At 42.5% G+C, this 18,408-nt stretch overlaps 2 protein-coding genes and 1 long non-coding RNA gene across 4 annotated transcripts in view; 2 read left to right on the top strand and 1 right to left on the bottom strand.

Moving 5' to 3' along the window:
- Positions 1 to 14: 14 nt before the first annotated feature.
- On the top strand, positions 15 to 8,171 carry eif3a (eukaryotic translation initiation factor 3 subunit A). The gene is made up of 22 exons (XM_085478279.1): positions 15 to 174; positions 638 to 828; positions 921 to 1,057; positions 1,219 to 1,382; positions 1,850 to 2,049; positions 2,221 to 2,429; positions 2,536 to 2,707; positions 2,832 to 2,936; positions 3,077 to 3,175; positions 3,265 to 3,381; positions 3,504 to 3,689; positions 3,875 to 4,222; positions 4,315 to 4,419; positions 4,493 to 4,606; positions 4,707 to 4,829; positions 4,916 to 5,069; positions 5,179 to 5,360; positions 5,486 to 5,553; positions 5,647 to 6,074; positions 6,202 to 6,334; positions 6,456 to 6,673; positions 7,313 to 8,171. The coding sequence occupies exons 1-22, from the start codon at positions 126 to 128 to the stop codon at positions 7,495 to 7,497; spliced, it is 3,687 nt and encodes a 1,228-aa protein (XP_085334405.1). The 5' UTR covers positions 15 to 125; the 3' UTR covers positions 7,498 to 8,171.
- The window catches only part of LOC146695836 (uncharacterized), a 95,170-nt gene continuing 82,799 nt past the window's right edge, over positions 6,038 to 18,408 (bottom strand). For both annotated transcript variants that reach the window (XR_014923632.1, XR_014923633.1), the window contains exon 3: positions 6,038 to 6,094. This is a non-coding gene — a long non-coding RNA (uncharacterized LOC146695836). The remainder of the gene's footprint in view (positions 6,095 to 18,408) is intronic.
- On the top strand, positions 10,354 to 15,346 carry emx2 (empty spiracles homeobox 2). Its single transcript, XM_085478270.1, has 3 exons — positions 10,354 to 11,113; positions 12,341 to 12,525; positions 14,025 to 15,346. The coding sequence occupies exons 1-3, from the start codon at positions 10,723 to 10,725 to the stop codon at positions 14,190 to 14,192; spliced, it is 744 nt and encodes a 247-aa protein (XP_085334396.1). The 5' UTR covers positions 10,354 to 10,722; the 3' UTR covers positions 14,193 to 15,346.

Genomic DNA, 18,408 nt, shown 5'->3' with positions numbered 1-18,408 from the left:
CGAGGTTGTTCCTTTCTCAGCCAGCACCGTTGCACAGGGTGAGTGCGTGGCTTTGATGGACTGGTAAAATTTCTTAAAATTAATCCAAGTCAACCAATTTTGAGCTTTGCTAAAAGGTCATCGACATGCCGGCGTATTTTCAGCGGCCAGAGAATGCTCTGAAACGAGCGAACGGTGAGTATACAAACGGCTTCGTGTTTTAACAGATGGGCCACATCCATGCTAACTACTGGGCGAAGGGTTAGCTGGCATTAGCCGTTGGTGACTCGTTGTTGTTAGCCGGCCGGGCTAACTGCTAACGCTAGCCGGATGGCGGGGAAGCCATATCGAAATTGTGAAGCTACGTTGGTATGTAGCCAACAGTCTACGCAGATTTTTAAATTACAAAAGAAAGACTTTTTAGAAAAGTAAGTGACTGCCAGAGAGCTGTTAACCTTCCACGTAGCTTTACGGTGTTGTTAACGCTGCCTGGGAATCGGTGCTGTAAGTAGATCCTACTATCACCGACGCACCAACAGCGGCCTAATCAGCCGGCTCTAGCTTGTCACGGTGTGTGAAGCGTTTGCTTTTTTTTTTTAATGATGCGGGACTTGACGCGTTTATTGTTGACTTATATTATTTTAACATGTTTGCGCAGAATTTCTTGAGGTTGGCAAGAAGCAGCCGGCCTTGGATGTCTTGTACGATGTCATCAAAAGCAAGAAACACCGAACATGGCAGAAGATCCACGAGCCCATTATGCTCAAATATCTGGAGCTCTGCGTCGATCTTCGCAAGAGTCACCTGGCCAAGGAGGGTCTCTACCAGTACAAGAACATCTGCCAGCAGGTCTGCAAGAAAAAATCTGTGATTTTTGCACACACAAAATAATTTATGCAAAATAGCAGTTTAGTCTAAATGTAAGCGCTTTCTGTTTCCAGGTGAACATCAAGTCTTTGGAGGATGTGGTTAGGGCCTACCTGAAGCTGGCAGAGGAGAAGACTGAGACAGCCAAGGAGGAGTCCCAGCAAATGGTCCTGGACATCGAAGATCTGGATAACATCCAGACCCCAGAAAGGTGATGCTGCTTAAGTTTTTATATAGTAAATCAGCTGTTTAACAAATGACTTAATTCATTTCTTAGGGCTGGTGTTTGATTTAACTTTAAATTTTGATTTTTTTTTTTTTTTTCAATTAAACAAATAAACTGGACTAATGTGAAACTTGCTTTGATTTTAGCGTGCTCCTGAGTGCTGTGAGTGGAGAGGACACTCAAGATCGTACTGATCGCCTGCTCCTCACTCCGTGGGTGAAGTTCTTGTGGGAGTCCTACCGCCAGTGCCTTGACCTGCTGAGAAACAACTCCAAGGTGGAGCGTCTATACCATGACATTGCACAGCAAGGTAGGGACATGCATCAAATTACTTTTTAAATACTGTCTGTTTTCATGATGTCATGTTCTAGTCCTAAGTCAATATTCCAGGCTGCTTACTACCATCTTAATATAAAGTTTTTGTATTTTTAATCGTTTTCTGTATATGGATGTTAATTAACACCAATGCATGTATAGTATGTTTTATAAAACAAAAATCTTTCCCAATGAAGTCATTTAATTATTATTCAGAAATGTATTTCAAGTCTGTTTGCTGTGAGTCTAGGATTAGCTAATCCTCAAGGTATTACAGCAGTTACGCAAAGCAATGCGATGTAATAAGATATAATGTAACAGATTAAATTAATTGTCAAAGTGAACAGTTATTGTTGTTGTTGTTACTATTAATATTAAATAACTGAATAGTTTTGCAACTGCAAACATTTTTACAGTTAAAACCTTTAAGTACGAGGCTCTAAAATCCTACCTTCCCTGCAGCATTCAAGTTTTGCCTTCAGTACACCCGCAAGGCAGAATTTCGTAAGCTCTGTGACAACCTGCGCATGCATCTGGGTCAGATCCAGCGCCATCACAACCAGAGCACTGCCATCAATCTGAACAACCCTGAAAGTCAGTCCATGCACCTGGAGACACGTCTGGTGCAGCTGGACAGCGCCATAAGCATGGAGCTGTGGCAGGTTAGTCTACCTAACACTCTTCAACAACTACACAAGCATTTTCAGATCGGTTGCCTCCACTGTTGTGGGATGCTGTAATGTGCAGCTGGCAATGTATAATATTATAGTAGCTTTGAAACATGATGAATGTAAAATTAATGGTACTAATGCAATTATTCTTTTTCCTCTCAGGAAGCATTCAAGGCTGTTGAGGACATCCATGGCCTGTTTGCTCTTTCCAAGAAGCCTCCCAAACCACAGCTGATGGCCAACTACTACAACAAGGTGTCTACTGTATTCTGGAAATCTGGAAACGCTCTCTTCCATGCCTGCACACTTCACCGGCTCTATCATCTGTCCAGGGAGATGCGAAAGAATCTGACCCAAGAGGAGATGCAGCGGTATTCCATTAATTCCTTGTGGATAAATGCACCAGTGTTTGTTTGTTTTTGTTTTTAAAATTTGATCATGACCAAATATGTATTGAAATTTACTTTCAATTTTCAGGATGTCTACCCGAGTCCTCCTGGCTACGCTATCTATTCCCATCACCCCTGAGCGTACCGATATTGCTCGCTTGCTTGACATGGATGGCATCATTGTTGAGAAACACCGAAGGCTAGCTACCCTCCTTGCCCTGCAGTCTCCACCAACCCGCCAAAGTCTCATTAATGATATGGTACACTATGTGCTCAAGAAGAGAGAGAAATCTTCACACCCTTTTAAGAATATAGTTTTTTGTTTTTATCTGTTCTTTAATTTGTTTTAAATTTTTTGTCAAATGTATAATTTTTGTGTTTTAGGTTAGATTTAACTTGCTGCAGTATGTTGTAACTGATGTGAAAGAACTTTACAACTGGCTTGAGGTCGACTTTCATCCTCTGAAGCTGAGCGGGAGAGTGACCAAGGTAAACTGTCCAGCTTCATGTGGCAGCAGCAAACGTAATAATTACAAGGAGCTGTCGTTCAGTTCATTTTCTTACATACAGCTTGAAGTTTATTCATTTAATTAACATTTCTTGTTGCTTGTAATTTCCTACTCTTCTAGGTGTTAAACTGGGTGAGAGATCAGGCTGAGAAGGAACCTGATCTTCAGCAGTATGTCCCACATCTGCAGAGTAACACCATCCTGAGGCTCTTGCAACAGGTAATCCTCTCTCTCTTCTGGTTAATCTTTTTTTCTAAATCACTTCTACCCTGAAATGGGTGTAATTGTCTTCATTTTTTAAATTTTAGGTTGCACAGATCTATCAAAGCATCGAGTTCAGTCGTCTGGCCTCTCTGGTTCCATTTGTGGACGCCTTCCAGCTGGAGCGCTCCATTGTAGATGCTGCACGGCATTGTGATCTGCAGGTAAGACTCACATTGGTAGAGACACTGACATCACTGATGGTCCAGAAACAGGGATGTGAGCTATTACTGAAGTAACATGCTGCGTTTTTGTAGATTATCTAACATTTCTTTTTGTCTTGTAGGTCAGAATAGACCACACCTCTAAAACTCTGAGCTTCGGCTCTGATCTGAACTACTCGACCAAAGAGGATGCTCCTGTTGGACCTTTCCTGCAGAACATGCCGTCAGAGCAGATAAGGAACCAGCTCACTGCCATGTCTGCATCTTTGGCTAAAGCCATACAGGTCATCAAGCCTGCCTCCATCCTGGTGAGTTCAACCTCTAACCGATACACAGTGTCCAGAGGCACCTAATATACAGCGCGCCCCCCCCCCCTTTATTAATGTACATACAGTGACGGTATTTTTCATGTTATATTTAAAACATTACTCGTGTTATGCCTTTGTTTGAATTCAAGTGCATCTTATTTATTTTTTTAATTATTCTTTCTTAGCAAGAGCGAGAGGAGCATAACCAACAGGCCATCGCTGCCTACCTGAAAAGTGCCCGCAAGGATCACCAGCGCATCCTGGCTCGTAGACAGACCATCGAAGAGCGCAAGGAGCGTCTGGAGAGCTTAAACATTCAGCGTGAGAAGGAGGAGCTAGAACAGCGGGAGGCTGAGATGCAGAAGGTTCGCAAGGCAGAGGAGGAGCGTCTGCGGCAGGAGGCCAAAGAAAGGGAGAAGGAGCGCATCATGGAGGAGCACAAGCAGATCAAGAAGAAGAATGCCCGTGAGCGCTTGGAGCAGATCAAGAAGACTGAACTTGGAGCAAAGGCTTTCAAGGATATCGACATTGAGGTGATGAAATGTAGCCATAATCAACTTGATCTGGGTAAGTTTCACATGGATTACATTTTTAATGTAGATCTAACAAACTGGTTTTGTTGCAGGACCTGGAAGAACTGGACCCTGACTTCATCATGGCTAAACAGGTGGAGCAGCTGGAGAAGGAGAAGAAAGAACTTCAGGAGCGTCTGAAGAACCAGGAGAAAAAGGTAATGGTATTAAATCAGTAGAAGTATTGATAACTTAAATATGTACTGGGCCCTAAGTTTTATCTCTCTTCAGATTGACTATTTTGAGAGGGCAAAGCGTCTTGAGGAGATTCCCTTGATCAAAAAAGCTTATGAGGAGCAGCGTGTCAAGGATATGGAACTGTGGGAGCTCCAGGAGGAGGAGAGGGTAAGTGGGCAGGAAAAAAGCGCTTTACATAAAGAGATAAAAACGAATGTAAAACATCTGAGCATCTGGAATGTAACAAGTTGTTCTTCTCTTTATGTAGATTAGTACCATGAAAGTTGAACGGGAGAAGGCTCTGGAGCACAAGAAGCGCATGTCCAGGATGATGGAGGACAAAGAGAACTTCCTGTCCAAAATAACAGCTGCTCGTAGCTTCATTTATGAGGTAAGACTGCTTAGTCAATCTCTGAGCATTAGCTGACTATGAGGACTGAAGCAGTGCTTTCAGCTTCACTTCTGTGCCTTTTAAAGGAAAAACTGAAGGCTTTCCAAGAGCGCTTGATAGAGGAAAGGAAGACGCGCCTGGAAGACAGAAAGAGACAGCGCAAAGAGGACAGGCGTAATGCTTACTACCGGGAAAAAGAAGAAGAGGCACAGCGTATTCATGAGGAGCAGCTCAAGAAAGGTTTGTACAATCACGAATCCGTGATCCAACCTGTCCTCATAAAGTTAGGACAGGAGCTCATATTCCACAGAGAACCAGGAAGGATTTTTAATTTTTTTTTTTTTAATAGAGCGTGAAGAGCGTGAACGCCTGGAACAAGAGCAGCGAGAGGAGGAGGAGAGGGAGTACCAGGAGCGTCTACGAAAGCTTGAGGAGCAAGAGCGGAAGCAGCGTCTTCGTCAGCAGGAGATTGAGGAGCGAGAACGACGCCGTGAGGAGGAGAGAAAGGTCCCACAGGAGGAGAAGCCAAAGGTTTGGATCTGTTTTTTAATAAGTTGCTTTTGCTTACCCCAAGATGGCTGGGATGGGCTGTGTAAGGATAATATGGTCTACAGGACTGTGAGTAATTTTGAAGTATCATGTGATTCTGTTAAAAGGAGGATGGAGGATGGAGACGACGCACAGAGGGTGGGGATTCAGAGTGGCGTCGTCCTGCACCAGACAGGTGTGTGTCACCAACACTTAGTTCCTGCTTTTCTTCTTGTAATGCCGACTCAGCTAGGAATGGCTTCTCTAACAACAACTGTGTGCTCCTTAGGACTTGGAGACAGGACGATGACAAGGAGGAGAAAGAGTTACCTTTCAGACGAGATGGTCCTCGTAGAAGCGGAGAGGACAGAGGTCCCCGTAGGGTCTTTGACGATGAACGAGGCCCACGCCGTGGTGACGATGAAGACCGCCCTGTTCGCAGAGGGTTGGATGATGACCGTGGTCCACGCAGAGGTTTCGACGATGATCGTGGTCCAAGGCGTGGTGGAGATGACGACCGTGGTCCTAGACGTGGCTTTGATGATGACAGAGGTCCTCGTAGAGGCATGGATGACTCCAGGGGACCCAGGCGTGGAGCTGATGACGACTGGGGCCCCAGAAGAGGAGATGATGACAGAGTTGGAAGAAGAGGTATGGATGATGGGCCACATCGTGGTGATGATGACGCCAAACCTTGGAAACCACTGGGCCGACCTGGTAAGTCTGTAGCCAATTGGCTATCAGTAAATAATAGAAAAGTCTTGTTATCCAACAGCCAGGCAGCTGGTCTGTGCCTAAATGTCAAGTCTTAATAAAATGATGATAATGAACACCTCTGATATAGGGGGGTGGCGTGAGCGAGAGAAGGCCAGAGAGGAAAGTTGGGGACCTCCCCGGGGTGGCCCCCATGATGATGGAGATGATGGCGAAGGAGACGAAAGATCCAGCGACCGCAACAGAGACCGTCGTCCAAACAGGTGGGGCTAATAGATCTATGCCTGTATGCTGAGTTATTCGTAGCACCGTGGAGGATGTGACAATTTGCTTTTCAGGTAGTTGTTGGCAGAGTTTCTAATTGGTGTCACTGTGCGTTCGCAGAGAGGATGGTATCTGGAGAAGAGGGGGTACTGATGAGGGAAGCAGCTGGAGAGAATCTCGCAGAGAGGAGGCAGACCGCGATGATCGACGCGATCGAGACGATCGACGCGATCGAGACGATCGACGTGACCGTGATGATCGCCGCAATAGAGACCCTCGTGATAGAGATCGCCGTGATGATCGTGACAACAGAGGCCCACCCAGAGATCCTGATGATGGTGAGCAGAGCATGTTTTAGACTTGCTTTCAGTGTCTTTGCTGGGTTTGATCTCATTAAGTGTGATCTAAGTAATTTATTTTATGCACAAATGTTAACTTTGTTTCAGAAAATTGCTGTATGAAATGTAAATAAACAATTAAAAAAAACTGCATAGATTTACCAATAATTTAAGCTCTGCTTTTATTAATAATAATCAAATATCAAGCTTGAATGGAGAACATTTTGATTCCAAAACTAGTATGGTTTGCTCCCAAACACTTTTGTTGTTAAGAGATGTTAAAAGAAAACTGATGTGCACAACATCACCATGGTTTTTATCTTCCTGAAATCAAATAAAAAGTAATCACAGTTGAGAGAGATTTAAAACGCTGTAGACGCTGGTGTCCCTGATCCAACTCTCCATCCTCAATCCACTGAGCTCATCTTCTGACTGTCAAAAATTTCAACGTGAAGATAACTTATTCAGCCAGCAGAGGGCACTGCAAACCCATTGATACATGCTCTGCTACATGAGCTTTTTTTTTTTTTTTTTAATTTAAAGAAATCATCCACTTTGGACACACGAAACTTCCAAAGTTAAAACATAAAAACTTCCGTTGCTGGAATATTTTCTACGAAACATCTTTGTTCCCCACAGGTGGTTCTTGGCGTCGTGGAGGTGAGGATAAACGTGAGGAGCGCGACAGGGACCGAAACAGAGAACCGGGACGGGACCGTGATCGTGACGCTGATGGAGAGAAGGGCTGGCGTACTGACAAAGAAAACCTTCGCCGCACCAAAAACGAGACAGATGATGATGGCTGGACCACCGTTCGCCGCTGAACCTCAGCTCATGGCTCAATCAATAAAAAATGATTTAAAATAATAATAATTATAATAATCAGAAATACCACATCACTGTTGGCCACAGTGTTACATTGGGGGCCCAAAAATACCTTTGATTTGAGTATTTGTAGAATGCAGTTTCCTGGGAAGTGATTTTGTTTTATTCTTGACCTGCAGTTTTGAACCGGAACCTCCTCACCTTCTAAACACCATTAACCAATGAACTTGTGTTCACTTAGGTTTCAGTGAAGCATTACTGTAACCCCCAGTGGTTGGAAATGTTCTTACCTTAGTGAAGTTAATCCGACCTACATGCAAACCAGTGAACCTGCTACAATATTCAATGCAAACTCAGTGTACCACCAACTGCCTCTTTTATTGACTGTACCTTGCATAGATGTTATGGCACAGATCTACAGCTCTTCTAATGGCTGATGGTGACTAGGAATCGTGTCACCTGCTTCAGTTATTTCAGCTCTTCCATCTAATATGAGATGCTTTCTAACCTGTTAAAGAACTAGTGGAATTTACATTTTGTGCATGCATAGAGTATTGAAATGGTCTGGCTTCATATCCAGTGCGTGCTTCTATCTTGCTGCAATCAATGGTATCACACCAGGTTGCATGTGAACAGATAAAGCCTTTATTAATAAAGACAATGCTCACCAGGAGTATGTTCTCTTTGTCTTCAATGGGATATAAAAAATGTTAGAGTATGCTGCCCTTAGCTTTGCCTAGTTTAGATCAATAAAGCCACAGATAACCTTATGAACATACATTTTAGAAATAAAGCCTGCTTGCAAATGCGTTTCAATACTTAATTTAAATGAGTAAAGCAACTATGTTGATACTTGCACATGATGAAGCTTGTCGTTTAGATTTTGGTTTCTGGTTTCTAAATTAATCCCACATCACTGCTAATGTATAAACAACACATGGGGATGCTGCATCCTAATCCAGAACTTCTTGGCTACCTTGAGGCTGAAACTGAAACATGTATGCCCAAATATTTAGGAGCGGTCAGACTGCTGGCCTGGCAAACAAGATAATAATAATTCAAAACTGCTTGTGGAGGCTACAACCGTACGACGCTGGCGATCTGAACTTTGTAAAGCCTTTCTTTCTGTAACCACTAGATGTCGGTAAAACACCAGAAAGAAGACGCGTTACATCTGAAAACGGGAAACGTGTTGGTTCATGCCTAAGATCATCAGTTAACTGAGGGTATAAAACTCAGTAAAAATATAAACAAGCAGAAGGTGGTCAGAAAGGAGGCAATTACAAAACCAGTAACATGCTGCTGGAGCTATAAAGTAAGAAAACACCCTCAGCAGGGCGGGAGTTTGTTGTCCCAACAACAAAACTGCGTTGGCATTTTTAATTTGGCTCCCCGATTTGAGCTACTATATAATAATGATGATGATGATGATAATAAAAGTAATAGTAATAATAATAATAATAACAGTAAAAATAATAGGCTGATATTTAATGCAAACCAAAAGCCTCTATCTGAGCTGTATAAGCGAATTGAATAAAAAACTATCCACCTCTGGGAGATTCCTCCAGGTATTGAAAATAATAAACTGGAATGTGTTTTTTAACATCTTAAACAAGATGGTGTGTGTGGTGTATGTGTGTGGGCATGTTGGTGCTCTGATAGCGCTGAGAAGCCCATTCAGTGCTCCAGTATATTTTTATAGGCCACATTTAATTTCAGGGACCCGCATAAATGAGCAAAGCCTAAACTCCATGTGAGTAATAATAATAATAATAATTTAATAATAATAATAAGTGGAGTTATTCTGATTATATGTATTTGGTTGGAAACTTTCCTTGAAACATGTATCAGCTTACAAGCAGCGGCCAAAAAATTAAAATGAACAAAAACAAAAAAAGGCATAAAATGATGAAATAATCTCCAAACATTTGGACGTAGGCTGTCGGTAGGCAATACATCATTTTCTCATTTCGGGGGATGCATCAGTTCACTTGTCAGCAGCCTGCGCGGACTCCAAGTGTGTATTATTTCTTTGTGAAGGCCCGCTGTGCGCGGACATGGCTGCAGCTTCGTGCTGCTGCCGTCAGCCGCTGATCTGCATGCAGGGGTGACAGGTCGCACTCGCACAGGTACACTACTCTAATAAACAGCTCTCACCGTCTAACACACAGCGACACATCAGTGTTACTGAACACTGACTGTTTCAGGATCGTGTCCCGCACACTAGATAAAAAAAAAGCAGAAGCACCTCTAAATCTGAGCTTAAGCGCGTCTGCGTCTTCGACAAACCATTCTGCACAAATGTAAGCGTGTCAGTATAGAACTCATACTAATGTTGATCCTAGAATCGGGACAAATGGAAACAAGCAGCAACGAAAAAAAAAGAATTTTCTGCAAATGTCCAGTCACAAATAAATAAATAAACAAAAAGAAAACAGGAAAATATGGAAAAATAAATTAAAACCGACTAATGGCGCAAATAAGCGGCTGCTGAAAAATTCCATTTATTCCATACCATTAGCATCCCAAAAACAGAGTCAAACAGAGCTGATGTGTTGCCGCCACATTGTTTTTGCATATTTTAAAGTAATCACCTCTAGTAGTAACAGCACACACACTTTAAAGATCTGCCTGAATCTGTCGTAGACACTAAATGCAAATAAGCAGGCTACCTTTTCTACTGGTTAGTTGAATGTGTTAAATGTCCTGGAGATATGTGCGCACGAGTGGATGCATGTGTCTGTGTGTCTACATGTGCGCGTGCGGGCATGTGTGCGTGCACGCGGGGGGCTCTTCTCTGAACGAATCCGTTCCGTGTTGCGCGTTCGAGTCCGCCTCTCCGCGCCCCTGCTTCCCATTGACGCACTTTTTAAGCGTCTTCCCCCTTCTCCACCTTAAGGCGAGCAGCAGCGGCAGCGACCAATCACCATGCCATTACAGCCTTCAGAGGAAGCTGTTTATGGGGCTGCAGCGCTAATTAGGCTCATGAACTAACAAATCTGCCTGCACGAAGCCGGCGAGGAAAACGATCACATCCATGGATTAGTCTGGGAGTAGCCGAGCACTTTTTATTTTTTGGCTTCTTCGACACTGCCCGCCGCCCTTTCCCAACTTGTTTACTGCGCAGAAACTTTCCCCTTTTTTTCCTTGGGTGTGGAGTATTTTTCAAGCAAGAGCGCCTACGACAACTTTAACCTAAACTGGGGAATCTGGACTATCAGACCATGTTTCAACCTACACCCAAGAGGTGTTTTACTATAGAGTCTTTAGTGGCGAAGGATAATCCGATACCGGCGTCCCGCTCCGAGGAGCCCATCAGGCCAGCGGCTCTCAGCTATGCAAACTCCGGCCAGATGAACCCATTTCTGAACGGCTTTCACTCCGGCGGCAGGGGCGTCTACTCTAACCCGGACTTGGTTTTTGCCGAGGCGGTCTCTCATCCGCCAAACTCTACCGTTCCAGTACATCCGGTGGCCCCGCCGCACGCTCTGGCCGCTCACCCGCTTTCATCCTCACACAGTCCGCACCCGCTTTTTGCCAGCCAGCAAAGAGACCCCTCAACTTTCTACCCCTGGTTATTACACAGATATAGGTACTTGGGTCACAGGTTTCAAGGTAAGTTGTCAAAGTATTCGACTTTGGATGAGTTTTACGCACGAACAACTACGGGCTGTAGCATTTTCTTTTCTGTTATTATTTCATTTTTGTTTTTTTAGTTTTTTTAGACTGTGTTAAGCTGAGAGCAAGGTGGTGTAAAAATATAAATATATATTTGTAGCTGTAGCAGAACAGTTTTAAAGTGAAGCGTCGTTAAATGCCAAAAGTAGTTTCTAAAGGTGTCGCAGCTGTAAAAAGAAATGACCTCGTAACGAATTTCTTCGATTTTGGACAAAGAAAAATAATCTGTAACAAAGAAATATTTATGGCTGGGCTTGTGAGGACGCCTGCAGCTTTGGAGTATGTGTTAACGGGTTGTTGTTTTTTTACGAATTGAAATTCTGACATGTTTGTACACCGGTAGTCTGCAGGTTATATATAGCGCATGATCTATATCCAGAAACGCAATGAAAGCATTTCGCTAGTCTGCGGTTTAAACCTGTTACAGCAGGTTTTTTGTTTTTTAGTTTTTTTAGTTTTGTTTTTTTAAAGAAATAAATACATTTTTATTTGAGCTAAACGTGTAATTATATGATTATGCTGTTTCTAAATTTCTGAACCTGACATCAGACAAAATATGAGTAAATTGTAAATTTATTGTTTAAGTTGGTTTGGCCTGAGAACTTTTCTATTGTTGATTTCGGGTGCTATATTTGTGGTATTTTTATGTGATCGTTATTATTAATAATATTATTACTGAATATTATTTTTATTTGTTTGATTTGGTTTGTTTTTCCTGCAAGTGACAGCGCTATTTTTATTTTTTATTTTACTGGAATGTATTTTCAGTTTAATTTCTAAGATGGTTTTGTGTGTTGTCGATTTACAGTTTGTTCACAAAAAGCTAATTTAATTAAGTCCAGGATTATACGTCTGCTTTATTTGTTTCCCTCTTCTCTTCACACGGAAGGACTGACAGATATTAAAAGAAGAAACCTTCAGTAATGATTAATTTAAACACACACACACACACACTTTCATAAATACGGCGTGTGGCTTTTTATTGACTAATGTCCAGCTTCTTTTTGGACTTTATTATCGTCCTCTTTTATAGTCCCTCAGGAGACTGCAGTCCTCTAGCTGCGCCCAGGCCTGTTGTTTCTTATGGAATAGTTAACATCTTATAAAATATACATATATATTTGAATACGTCACTGAGGATCCTCACTTTCTGCTCGCTTCCAGGTAATGAAACGAGTCCAGAGAGCTTCCTTTTGCACAACGCGCTGGCCAGAAAGCCCAAAAGAATCCGGACAGCGTTTTCACCTTCGCAACTCCTGCGGCTCGAACACGCGTTCGAGAAAAACCATTATGTGGTGGGAGCAGAAAGAAAGCAGCTCGCCCACAGCCTTAGCCTCACAGAAACTCAGGTAAGAAGCACTGGATTTTACTCGACATTCCGCCCTCTCTCTCTCCACTCACCTGCTCTCACGTTGTGTGTGTGTTTTTTGTTTCAGTGCTGCTTCTCAGCGCGTCGTGTCGTGTTTTTGGCTTTTAGGAAATCCCCACTTTCATTTTACAGTAATTCGAGAGATTATTATTGATTATTATAGAAGCTGACTGTGTCGTGGTGCTTGTCCTGGAGGACGGTGTGTTACTTTTTATGTGTTTGGTTTTTTTAACGTGGTACCGTGCGTCATGGAGCCTTCAATCAGGCCTGTAAAACGTGTGCGTATTTACGCGCGGCACTAAAGCGGGGTGTTATCATTTGCTTATCATTTGCCAAACAATAACGCGAAATTATCAGGTGGCACACCGTTTCCACGTTGTCATTTGAAGACAGAGGCTTTCTGCTGGAGCCAGTCGATCGTCATTGTGTAGGCCTAACCTCATTCCAGGAGGGGGTTGAATTACTTTGTTTTGGGGTGGGGGGTGGGGGGAGAGAATGTTGCCTTTTCAAAATGGAGGGCAAATTAACCAGTTAACCATTTTATAGGGTAGGAGATACAAAGAGCGAGGCGGGTTCAGTGAATTCCCCCTGCCATATTTAAGATGCTGTTTGAGCCCATCAGCCTGCTGTCTTTTGTCCGCTGTGTGTCCTTTATACGGCGGGGCCTTTTGGAGGAGCTGAAGGGAGAAATGAACCGTCACCTACTTCAATTAGCCCACTGAAGGCTTATTAAACGCACCTCGGTCACCATTAAAGAGCTGAAAGGGCTGCACAGCGACAAAACAGGAACAGATAATTTATCGATTTAGATGTTGTTAATTCCCCCCACGGTACCGATTATTAACAAATCCACTTAGAGGAGCGTGTGGACATATATGTTAAACGTGCCTCAGAGACATTTATTTCTCTTGACATCCACATGCTGACATTTTTGTTTTAAAAAATCTAAAAAAAATTAAATACATTTCTGACCTACTTTGGGTATGGCGTCAAAGTTTCTGCGCGCATTAAAACAGTAGTGAACCTTATTTATTAAAATATTCTATTTGTGTCACAGCTCCTTGTCTCATTTTCCTTTTTCCCTCCCGATAATTTTAAGGCGTGATGTGGAAAAGACTCTGTCCTGTTATATTGTTAATAGAATTGGGGTTTGACCTTTTTAAGGCGGAAGTCGCTCTTTTTTATGTGAGTTAATAAGAATAATTGGAGTAATTAACAATGACATGATTTTTAATGGCATGTATTCGTGCTGTACTGGAACTATAATTGATGTTTGTTTATCCTGGCGGCTGTTTCCTTAGGTGCAGGTCACATTTTGCCTTTTTAAAAAAGTATTGTTATTTCTGCTGAACTCTCTGCTTGTTTTTAGCCATGCTATCCTATTCACGCTTGGTTTTACGCACTGGCCAATCGCGGTTTATCTCGTGAAACTGATACGGGTTTTTCTGGTCCCCCCCCCCCCCCCCCTTCTCTATGCAGGTAAAAGTGTGGTTTCAGAACCGACGGACGAAGTTCAAGAGACAGAAGTTGGAAGAGGAGGGCTCGGAGTCTCAGCAGAAGAAGAAAGGATCGCATCACATAAACCGGTGGAGACTGGCGACTAAACAGGCGAGCCCGGAGGAAATTGATGTCACTTCGGACGATTAAAATAAAGACTATGCGCCTGAATGAAGGAGGACATGGATACAGGATGCCGTGTAGAGACAAGTGAGAGGGTACAAAGCCAATGTCACATTTCAGATCTCCGGAGACCGGCAGCTGAGGGTGAGACAAGCCCGACTGACACTGCTGTCACCACGCGGGTCTGTCAGTCCGAGTGACCCAGGGAAATGTGACCGACAGTGTGTCAGTCCACCTACCTGAACCCTTTCTCGCACCAACCACCACTACTACCCCCCTTCCCCCACCCTCCCCCACCTACAACCAACACCTAATTATATTTTTCTCCAACTCACATTGGACGTTTGCACTTCAGAAGGCTTTTATTATTATTTTTTCCTCCTCTTATTTTTTTAAACAAAAAAAAATAATCGTTTCCACGTAAGATATACCAAAACACCAAACTGCTTTTTTTTTTTTTTGTAAAACTTGAAATGCATGGTCTAGTTTTTTTTTTCTTCTTTTTTTCCTGGTAGCTGTTTTTAATTTGACGAGTTTTCGCAAACCAAGGAAAAACAGAAACAATAACAACAAAAAAGAGGAATAATCAGTTTTGTTTCTAACTCTATTTTCAAACAGAGAGATGTCGTGCTTCTTCCTTTTTACAATGTGTGCAGTCTTTAATTAATGATTCTCGTGTAAAAGTGATTGTGAAAACATATGAAGTAGCGGTGCTGCGTTATGGTGTTTATTTTTAATTTTTTTTAAGGAAAGAAAAGTGGAATTTCGATGAAAAAATGACATCTTTCTATAAAAAAAATAAAAAATAAGTGAATCAGACCACAGACAAAGTACTTAAAGGGAAGGTATCAGGACATTCCTTTAACCTAAAGCTTTACCAATGTGTCGCTGTGGCCCCCACACAGGCTTCTGTCAGGACTTGACCCTCCAGTGAAAGTTGCAACGAAGGACTAAAAAGCAAGAATTGAGCAAAGACAGGAGAGAGAGCAAAAATAAAAAAGCACTGAGCGTTATTCCATGTACAGAAATGCTAAAAAAAAAGTTAATGTTTCTGTTAAACCCGCTTTTACAGAATGTAAATACTTTTTGTGTTTGTGTTAAGTTTGCTACAATTTTAACACAAAGTATACTTCCAAGAAGTATGTAATTGTCAATATTTTGTCAATAAAGTTTTATCAATATGTCGCGCGCAGTAAAAGTATAGGCTTTTGATTACGGAAAGCAACCTTAAGGGTTTTTTTCTTTTTTCTTTTTTTGGAAATGCGCAATCATTTAGCGCACACCGAGGCGCGCTGATGTGGCGTTTATAGGATGATTTAAAAAACAAAGAGAGGAAAAATTCTGCAGCATGTAATTTGTTTTCCTCAGCCCTGCATTTGTTTCTCAGTCTGACATAGAAAGCATTTTTTTTTCCTCCAGGAGCTGCAGCGTCTGCTCCGCTCCGGCTACAAAGAGTCCCTACAAGCTTTTGTGAAAGTGCAAATCAGTTTGGGCAATTATCATGTGAGTAATATGAGGGGGGAAAGGGGATGCATTGCCCAGTGGTCCACTTTAATCTCTTAATCCACGGATCCAAGGGGGGCTTGGTTGGACATAATTTAGTACAATCTGACTACCCCTCACGACGCGATAAGGGAAGGTTGCAATGTGCCGCAAAAAATGGGATCTTTGTTTAAAATCTTGTCTTTTAGGCTCCAATCGTGCTGCAAGCTGCTGCTTTGGACCGAGCGGAAACATTACAGGACTTCTTTTTTGGAGTCCGTGGGCGCATTAAAAAAGAGAAAGAGATGCAGGAAACGATTTCTCATTTAAACACAAACAAACCAAACAACAAAACCACGAAAGCAGAAAGAAATCTTAACAAATTGAAACTAGATTATGATGGTTTTTGTTTGTTTCCTCGCGAACAGCACAGCAAACCTAACTTCGGTGTTTCTCGCGGAGGTGCACGTGTTTGTTTAATTGTTTCATAAAGTAAAAAGTGGTGTTTTTGTGGTTTGGGTTAGGAAGGAGGGGGGACATGGCATATAGGGAATTCTTAATCGGCCCATAGATTATAACAGCAATAAAAATCTATAGAGAATACCATTAGCTTTGGAGAAAAAAACCCCTAAAAGCTTTATTACAAACCCAGCTTTGAAATAGGGGGGATTAGAGGACTGAAAGGGTCCCACAATAGTTAGAAGAAAAGGTTTCATGCTAATGAGGTTAATGCCCTTTGTATCTCCGGACTCCACAACTTCATTACTCCTATCTCGGGCAACACCGAGCGGCTCAGAGCTTCACAATCCACTCGAGCTTTTCCCTACCCTGCCTATAAAGAAGGATTTGATAGCAGTCCTGTTCAAACTAGATAATTATATCTTTTCAAGTTGGAATTAAGATAAAGAAAGTGCAGTGGAGGCGGTGAGCCTTGATCCGCCGCAAACAAATTTGGCGCACTCCCCCCCCACCACACATACACCCCCTCCTCGTGTGCGTCTGCATGGACACACAGGAGACAGGACAGGCTTCTCATTAGAGCCTGGCACAATTTGATTAATTTAAATGCGTTTGATTTCAACCCCTCTCTCTTAAAAGAAGCTAGTGCATGGAAATAATTTTTGATCTCATTTTTGAAATTACGTTTTGTTTTTTTTAAGCTACAATATCCAAAAATCTTCTTCACCAAATTAAAAGCTTCCAGTGGGTGTATTGTATTTTAATTTGTTAAATAAAATTAAAAGAGACTCTTTATTTTGAAAGTGCATATTACTACATAAAAAAATGAAAATGAAAATAATAAAAAGCTATAGGCGGAGGTGGAGTGGGGGATTATTTTCTGTAAAGCAGTCTGGGTAAAGACATCTTCCTAACAAAAGCGCGCATGCCGCTTCCGTAATATTTAGGTGTTTCACGTCTGAGAAATTCAAGGCGCTCTTCTTTTCAGATCCTGGCATTTGTTTGAGGACGATCAGGTGCAATTTGAAACTAAGGTCACATGAATATAATTACTTTGGACAGAACTCAAACAGCGTGCGCGCGTTATGAGTTGAAGTGGGCCCTCACGTATTAGATCCTTCTCCCAGACGTTCGTGCTGTGCGTTAAGGGCCAATTGTGGGGACCTTTGGTGACCCTCTTATCTAAACTGAAACTGCCCCTCTCGGTCCGGGGGCTAAACTCCCTCATAAATCATCACAAGTCCACGCGCAATTTGGTTCTTGCGTAAATTTTGGACAATTTGGAAACGAGCTCCCGCTGCATCAAACATTTAGCGCGCAACGTGAAACGATTATCCACCACTGAAAAGAGTAGTCGGTCCTATCAAGTGACCCCACTGACCCAAAACCTTTAATCTGCAATTAGTAGGTATAATTACGTCCGCTGACACCACTAATGTGAATAGTGGCCGAGGGAGGGAATAAGCGGAGGACAGGCTCGGTATTAGCGCGCAAAGTCAATAATTGATCGAGCTGGAATCTCTTAAGTCGGAAGAAGTGGCTTCTGAAAGGATGGATTTGGATAGTTTGTCAACACGTCGTCTGCCAGAGGAGTTTCATTTCGAAGAGCATCTCGTCGGGGGCAAAATGAATGTCTGTGAGGTGGCACCTGTAGGCCGACCCCGTTACAGACCCAACGTCAGGCCTAACTTGATCTGTCCTGTTTCACAAATTGCCTCTGAAATTGATCCTTGAAACGAGAGAATGAACCCCGCACAATTCCCCTGGCCTCGACATAAGGTGCAGCGATAAATATACAAGACTAATGAGCAATTACCATATGATCACTCTTCAAATAGCTTACATAATAACAAATTAAACATCCACGCCTCGGATTCAGTTTCTTTCTTTATTATTAATAACGAAGGAGTGGCGTTTGCAGCCACGATGTGCTCGGATGATTATGTTTTCCGAACCCAGCAATTTCCAATTTGCCATCGGGTACAGTCAGCGGTTATTGACTCGGACTAACTAGTCTACCGACTTTCAGGGGCATGAACACAGCTGGGCAGAAGTGGCGATCTTTGTGAATAACGCGTCCTTTATCCTTAAGTTATTTCCAGCTCAGATTTTGAACGAGGTGAGGCGTTTAAGAGCAGGATTAAACACGCAGACACTCACGAAGCGCTCCTAAAGGCATCACAGCGGCCTGCTGCGTTTCCTGACATGACAATGAACTTGTTAGCGTTTGAGATCCTATACTGGAAAAAAAAAAATCAACATATTGTTTAAAAAAAAAAAAGGAAAAATGCCAAAGCTGTAA

Source organism: Copadichromis virginalis, linkage group LG13 (assembly GCF_057382275.1).
Source record: "Copadichromis virginalis isolate Kocher_CV1m ecotype Utaka linkage group LG13, C_Virginalis_male_GT1.1, whole genome shotgun sequence".
NCBI classification, from domain to species: Eukaryota; Metazoa; Chordata; class Actinopteri; order Cichliformes; family Cichlidae; genus Copadichromis; species Copadichromis virginalis.
Note: the sequence above shows the minus strand (reverse complement) of the source record. Positions and strands in the feature narration are given on the sequence as shown.

Coding starts and splice junctions, on each gene's coding strand:
- eif3a (XM_085478279.1), top strand. CDS start 126: ATGCCGGCGTATTTTCAGCGGCCAGAGAATGCTCTGAAACGAGCGAAC. Junction 2,430..2,535: donor ACCCAAGAGGAGATGCAGCG/GTATTCCATTAA, acceptor TTCAATTTTCAG/GATGTCTACCCGAGTCCTCC. Junction 4,420..4,492: donor TGAAGAACCAGGAGAAAAAG/GTAATGGTATTA, acceptor ATCTCTCTTCAG/ATTGACTATTTTGAGAGGGC.
- emx2 (XM_085478270.1), top strand. CDS start 10,723: ATGTTTCAACCTACACCCAAGAGGTGTTTTACTATAGAGTCTTTAGTG. Junction 11,114..12,340: donor CTTGGGTCACAGGTTTCAAG/GTAAGTTGTCAA, acceptor GCTCGCTTCCAG/GTAATGAAACGAGTCCAGAG. Junction 12,526..14,024: donor TTAGCCTCACAGAAACTCAG/GTAAGAAGCACT, acceptor TTCTCTATGCAG/GTAAAAGTGTGGTTTCAGAA.